The sequence below is a fragment of the Rhododendron vialii genome, chromosome 12a, assembly GCF_030253575.1.
Source record: "Rhododendron vialii isolate Sample 1 chromosome 12a, ASM3025357v1".
NCBI lineage: Eukaryota > Viridiplantae > Streptophyta > Magnoliopsida > Ericales > Ericaceae > Rhododendron > Rhododendron vialii.
Genome location: NC_080568.1, coordinates 14,480,927 through 14,487,536, shown reverse-complemented (window position 1 = coordinate 14,487,536; position 6,610 = coordinate 14,480,927). Strand labels below are relative to the sequence as shown.

The following is a 6,610-nucleotide window of genomic DNA, read 5'->3' as shown; positions in this document are numbered from 1 at the left end:
GCGCCAGTTGATGCTACCCTGTTGGTAGCACCACGTCCTCGTGCGGACACAGTAAGTAAAGAGCTCAGATTAAGAGGTTGACGGGTCATTGTACCTGGGTTACAAGGGGATCGAGAATAACCAGAGGAAGAAGACTGGCTGGTATCACGATTTGCAATTAACTGCTCGGGTTGTTGTTGATTAGAGACTGATCCACGAGTAGATCTTCTGAGTCTCAAACAAGGAAGCGGCACGCCTTCTGAAATGGGAACTTCACCAGGTTGGCCAGCAACAGTAACCCCAGTTTGAAGACTTGAAATACGTTCTTGAGGAGCAGTTGAGGTGGATGCAGCACTGGTACTGGGATGGGCAAGTCTTCTATCAATGACCCCTCTGTACGAAGGATCGTATCCCAGCAGTATATCGGCGTCTCGACCCCGACCAGCTGTTCGGGTACCAGGTTCGCCTTTATATTTGAGGATTTTGTTGATGTCCTCTGTTCGGACGTAACTAGGCTCTCGTCTTGGTCGTTTGTTAACGTTCTCGGCTGCAAGATTGGAGTTGTAAAACCACAATTAGGCACAATGAAAGCTACGAGAAAGCAGTAAAATGAAGAAATTACAAAAGATGAAAAGCAAGAGCATACGTGGATAACCCCATATGTGGGGGCAATGGAGCCCTAGCACTTGGCCATCTTCCCCTAAAGGCTCGAATGCTCCAGTCACATAGAGGAAGTCGATCTCGTGGTCACGAGCAGAATCAGGCAGATTGAGCACGAAACGCTTTTCTGCCCTCCTAACTTTGAAATAGTAGGTATTATAGTCAGGGTTTAGTACAATACTGTACCACCACTGAATATCCCAAATTCCTAACTGGGTCCCCAGAATCCTATTCAAAGCTATTACACCCATTATCAGCCTAAAGACGTTTGTTGATACTTGCATGGGGGTGAGACGATACCAGTTTAGGATCTGGCGAAGTAATGGGTGGAGGGGAAATCGAACTCCACCTTCGACGATGGCAACAATGGGGATACACATTCGATCCCAGGAACCTCCGTCTCTATCTGCGCCCAGGGGGGCGAGTTCGAGACCAACGTTCTCTGGAACGTTATATTCCCTCCTAAATGCCGCCATGGCAGTAGGGGTTTCACATAATTTCCTAAATTTACTGGGTCTCAAAGGATTCTCACCATCGTCAGCCATGGGTATACTCAGGAAAGAAGAAAGACTGAAAAAGGGTGTAATTGAAACCCTAGAAAAACGACCCACGAATCTGAGAGTGAGATCTCAGAGGGAAGCCTAAGTAGACGAAATGGAGTAAGAACGAGAATCTTACAAGAATAATGTGGCGATTCCCTGGAATGCAATTGAATTTGCAGGTGGCGGCAATGGCGGATAGCGGGATGCTTTCGCCTGGTTTCTAGAGAGAGAAGGAGCGCGAGTAAGTTTTTGGTAAAAACCCAAAGAGAGCCCTTTCAGGGGTTTAAGGGTAAGAGACGGAGACGAAACGTCTCCTCTCACGCCGTTACAGGTAAAAGTAACGGAAAGCAGAAACCGTTCTGACGCCGTTTCATAGAACGTCAGTTCGAAGTTAATGTTAGGCATATGAAACATGCCACGTGGAGTCATTACCTCAAGATGGTATAATGACAGAGGCGCCAAAAGGCATCAATGAGATATTGAAATTATAACTGCACGGTATCAAAAGAGTTTGGTCTAGATAGAATTCTGTTTCTAAGCATCATATATTTCCCCCGAACAGTGGTAAATACATGAAGCTGGGGAGCAATTGTAGGGAGGTATTCCCAAGCACATATATTTAGTTGCCGAACACGTGATGTCTGGAAGCACGCGGTAAGTACGATAGGACCTACCGCCGGGCAGTTCGGTAAACAGCGATATGGACCAGTGATATGAGAAGTCATGGCTATAAATAGATTGTTCGGCAGTTAGAGACATTCTGATTACATTGGACCAAGTTACATGTGAAGTAGTTGGTCCAAGCAGACTGTTCGGTTATGATACAGCCGAACAGATGTAGTAAAAAAACCTAGCACGTGATACGAGTGATCACGGGTTGAAAGCAATGCAATTGATATCCGAATAAATGGTACGTGGGACCATAGTTTGAATATAGACAGGACAGTCATCATGCTAAACAAGTGTTCGGCAATATGGACCAGTGACATGAGAAGTCAATGGTCCAGAAAGGTTGTACGGGCTCAAGGACCAGTTACATGTGAAGTAACTGGTCCAAGCCGTCTGCTCGGCCATGAGACGGCCGAACAAAGATGGAACTCCAATCGAGAGTAGGAGCAGAGAGAATACTCTGGAAGATTCCAGAATAGTCATGTCTCATATAGGGATAAAGATCCCAAGAATATAGGATCTGAGAAAGATACCCAACGAGTATGGGATGTTCGGCTCTTAAAGGAAAAGAATCCTAAAAGGACTTTTTTCCATAAACTGATAAAGGAAACGAGACTCCTTGATATCCTAGGGTTTCCTATACGAGTTAGGAATCCTATGGCAATAAGGATGCTTGGACAGCAAGCATCCATAAATCTATAAATATGAGGAAAACCTAGAGGTGAGAGGTACGCAATACGTTGCATTATTATTGCTTTCCTACTGATAATTAGGGCTGAGTTTTCTAGTACGTGATACTAACAAAGGCATCGGAGGGCCTTTGCCACGAGAGGCAAAGGTGCACTCACCCCCTGTCTATTTTGCAGATTAGGGTTCAGACGTCGAGCTAGGGTTCCGGTGAAGAGGCACGAATAAGCCGTTGCAATCCAGTTGATCCGAAGCGTCAATTGTTTTCATCCCCCTACATAGGACTCAGTCCTCTGCACGCGTGGGGCGAGCAGCCCGGGAACCGCGAACGCTGGGAGGCCAAGTGACTGTCGAGTCACTCGATCCCCCAGGTACCACTGCCAGCCCAGAGGGCACTCTAGCAGGACCCTGCTCCGTGTCACCTCCCGACTCCTCGGGAGGAAGTCAGCCTCCATCCCCGCCCACCGGTCCCAATGAACCTGCAATTCAAATTTTGGCATCCATTCATAAGTCGACACGGTAAAAATTCTTTTGATAAAAGAAAAGCAAGAGATGTCGATCGTACCACAACCCCTGTCAGGTTATCCTGCCAGCGCCGAAAAGTCATCACCTCCCCTCGTCGCTCCTTCGCCCTCTGGTACACCTTACCCCAGGCTAAGCCGCGTGGAAGCAGGTTCGGGTCCGTACAAGTATTCTCGGGCGGGAACATCCCGAGAACCTCGTAAGCCCAGAGCTGCAAAATTTCATAATTCAGGGTGAATCAATCTCAAATGCATAATTCAAGTCAAAAAGCAGTCGAAAGCAATTCATAAGCAAATAATTCAAAATCGTACCTCAAACACCCGCCAGTATCCTCCAACTGTATCTCCGACCCTGCGAGAAGCAGCCCCAAGGAGACAGTAGAGCGTGCACAGAGCAGCACCTCCCCAGTCGAAGCACCCCGCCTGTCCCAGGTCCACTAAACTCGCTAGATAGCATAGGTGCACCCGACTATGCCTGTTCGGGAACAGAGAAGCCCCGAACATGTATAGCAGGTATGCCTGGGCCATCTGGGTTGCCTCCTCGTCAGTCGTGGGCTCGTGATCCCAGTACTCCACGAACTGCCCGTAGGCTGCCATCCCTCCGCTGTGGCGTGGCACTCGCCCCAGGAACCACCTCAGAGCCGCGTCATCCAGCACCAGGCTCGAGTCGTAAGGAATCGGGTCTCCGCCAACCCTGAGCCGCGTGATCGCCGCGAAGTCGAGGGGCGTCACCGTCATCTCCCCGAACTGGAAGTGGAAGGTGTTGGTGGTGTCCCACCACCTCTCCGTCAGCGCCGTACATGTCTGTCGTACGCTGTTTCAACAAAGCAAGAAATGGCGTTAGATCTCAAACATGAAATAAAATTTGGAAATGAATTGCGAAATTCGAGAAAAGATAGTGATCAGAAGCTCACCGTAGTCCACCCAGAGGAGATGTGTGAAGCTCGATCCCGGAGGAGCATCTCCTCAGGATAGTCGGCGCGGCCGGGGACGTAAGCCGTCATCCCCACAGGCTCAAAGAAGTGTAGTCGAGGAGCATAAGTTGCCGGAGTGAACTCGGGCTGCTCCCTCGCCAGGTAGACTCGCCGCCCCTCCAGATAGGCTTTCGCCTCATCTACCGCGGTAACCCGCACCTTAGCAGCCGCTTCGGCATCCACCCTATCCCCTCTCAACTCCTCCGCCTCCAGTACAACCGCCTCTTGGGCATCCGAGCCCGCTCCGCTCAACAGAGGCCCCAAAAGCGACACCAAGGCCCGGTCCTCAGGCGTGCTAGCCTCCCTTAGCACCGCGGCGACCACGGAGTCGAGACCAAGCGCGTCCAAGACACCCCGAGGCTCCACGCCCTCTAAGAAGTCCCCGTCCACGAAGGGAACAGGGCGTGAGGACCCAATCCCGCTATCCCCGCTCCTCGGCTCCAGCGCCGTCGCCGTCCTCAGCATCGGCGTCTCGCTGAACTGCCCAATAATAACATCCTCACCGCCGAGATCGGCTGGTCCCTCGTCGCTCACTCGCTCGGCAGCCACTAGCAACTCCTCCACGGTAGGGGTGGGAGGCCTGTCCGAACCTCCGTCCCCGCTACCGGAACCCTCTGCTACTGCCACCTCTGCACCACCATCGACAGCAGCCGCCGCTCCCTGGTCACCAGCAGCCGCCACCACCGTGGCATCCCCGCCGCGGGGCTCCACCCCTGCGCCGCCATCGTTCCCCCCGGTTGCCACCACCGTGGCACCGGCGGTGACCTCTTGATCGATGACCCTCGTCCCTTCGCCGCTGCTGGCTACCCCGTCCTCGCTCCCCCGCGCCATATCAAGATCGAGAGAGTGAGAGAGTCGAGAGAGTGAGAGCGGTCAAGAGAATGAGAGCAGTCGTCGGTCTGGTTCTCGAGCGCTCGAGAACCAGGGTCTTGACCTCCAAATCAAAAAAGGAAGACGAAGGGTCGGTGGACCCCAACGGAGGTCCTGAGTGCTCGACAGCACTCCCAAGCGCTCGGGAGTGGGTCCCCAGTGCTTGACTCTTTTTGTTGCTTTTCGTAAGCTCATGCATTTCACCTTGATTAAAGATTATTGTCTATCAATAATTTTTACAAAATAAATCTCAGTCTTGTTCAAGTCCGAGTCGAGACAGAGCAATCGATAGCGGATTTTGTTTCGTGATCTATTCTGGATCATCCTAGTTTGCCCAAAAAAGTTCTGCTTAGAGGTCGATAAAAGTTTTCTAAATTCTACGATCGTCGATTTGTTCGCAAGAAGTTTTACCCAACGAGTGATACTTCTTTCATCATTTTGTCCACCGAACAGAGTAACGGATGGGCCCCATTTCTTGCCTCTATCATTGTCAAAGCATTTGTCGATCTCTTTCCAATGCATGCATCACGCATGTTTGCATTTGCCCCAAAGAACTACGCTGGTCTGATCCCTACAAACGGGGTACATAGGCAGTCTGAAAAGACACGACCTCATGCATTGAGTGCTTATATACTTTTTATTTGCATTTGATTCGTAAATTGAGGATTCGATTTGGCTCAAATTGGGTTGTCTCAATCTTTGGGCGACACTTGCATCCAAACATGGTGCCGAGCGCCGTCCAAAGAGGGGCAACTGTAGACACCCCAATTTAGACTTGTCGAATTTCCTTAATTTGTGGCCCTGAGGCTCCCCGATGATGAATGTGGATCAAAACAAGCCATGTGCCAATTGAGACGTTGCTCCTTGAAAGAAATGGCCAAAATCAATCCCAAGCGCTCTGAAGCGGTCCCAAGCGCTCAAAACTGTTTTCCAAAAACCACTGGCCTGGCTCACACTCGAGCGCTCGAGAATAAAATCCCAAGCGCTCGACACCACTCCAGAGCGCTCGAGATCTCTCCCAGTGCCCAATGGGTGAAAAAGATTCCCACTATCCATGCAAGCCATCATTGCTTTCCCTTTGAACCGACTGAGGTGAGTCAACACTCAACCTCAGTCAGAGAGGATATCAGCTGAAGATTTCTTTCTTTAAAAAAGGGGTTTATTTCAAAATCATTTGATTTTTCAAAACCATGGGTTATATGCTCTATATATATACCTGGTTTTTTTCGGCTGAAGGGAGGACGAAAGGGCTCTCTCTCTAAACCCCTCCTCTTTTCTCTCTCTTGTTCAAGGAAAAAAGCTTTAAAACTCAAACTTCTTTCCCAACTTCAAAGTTTTTTTTTTTTTCAAAATCATCAAGGAAAAGGGCAAGAAATCCAAAACACTCTCAACTTCTGATCTCTTGTCTTTTTCACTCTACATTCACCTTTCACAACCATCCAAGGAGCAGAGTGTCAAGCAAAGGTAGAAATATTTCTATCCTTGGTTCAAATCAAGAGGCTGTTATCCTTTCTGAGGGGGGTCTTTCAGCCTGTCCCAGACCTTAATTCTAGGTGCATGGTTGGGAGACCTTAGTAAAAAAAAAAAAGCAAGCAAGAGCAAAGAGTCCATAAACAATGTTTTCCCAAAATCCCCTACTGGAAACACTCCAGAGCGCTCAAGAGTGGTCCTGAGTGCTCGGGACTGTTTCCAGTCCCATGCATGACAT

At 49.7% G+C, this 6,610-nt stretch overlaps 1 protein-coding gene across 1 annotated transcript; it reads right to left on the bottom strand.

Moving 5' to 3' along the window:
* Positions 1–2,803: 2,803 nt before the first annotated feature.
* LOC131309480 (protein MAINTENANCE OF MERISTEMS-like) lies at positions 2,804–3,796 on the bottom strand. Its single transcript, XM_058336107.1, has 3 exons — positions 3,371–3,796; positions 3,103–3,270; positions 2,804–3,016 (listed from the first exon to the last, which is right to left on the bottom strand). The coding sequence occupies exons 1-3, from the start codon at positions 3,794–3,796 to the stop codon at positions 2,804–2,806; spliced, it is 807 nt and encodes a 268-aa protein (XP_058192090.1).
* Positions 3,797–6,610: the final 2,814 nt, after the last annotated feature.

Coding starts and splice junctions, on each gene's coding strand:
- LOC131309480 (XM_058336107.1), bottom strand. CDS start 3,796: ATGACGGTGACGCCCCTCGACTTCGCGGCGATCACGCGGCTCAGGGTT. Junction 3,271..3,370: donor GATACTGGCGGGTGTTTGAG/GTACGATTTTGA, acceptor GAAATTTTGCAG/CTCTGGGCTTACGAGGTTCT. Junction 3,017..3,102: donor ATAACCTGACAGGGGTTGTG/GTACGATCGACA, acceptor TTTGAATTGCAG/GTTCATTGGGACCGGTGGGC.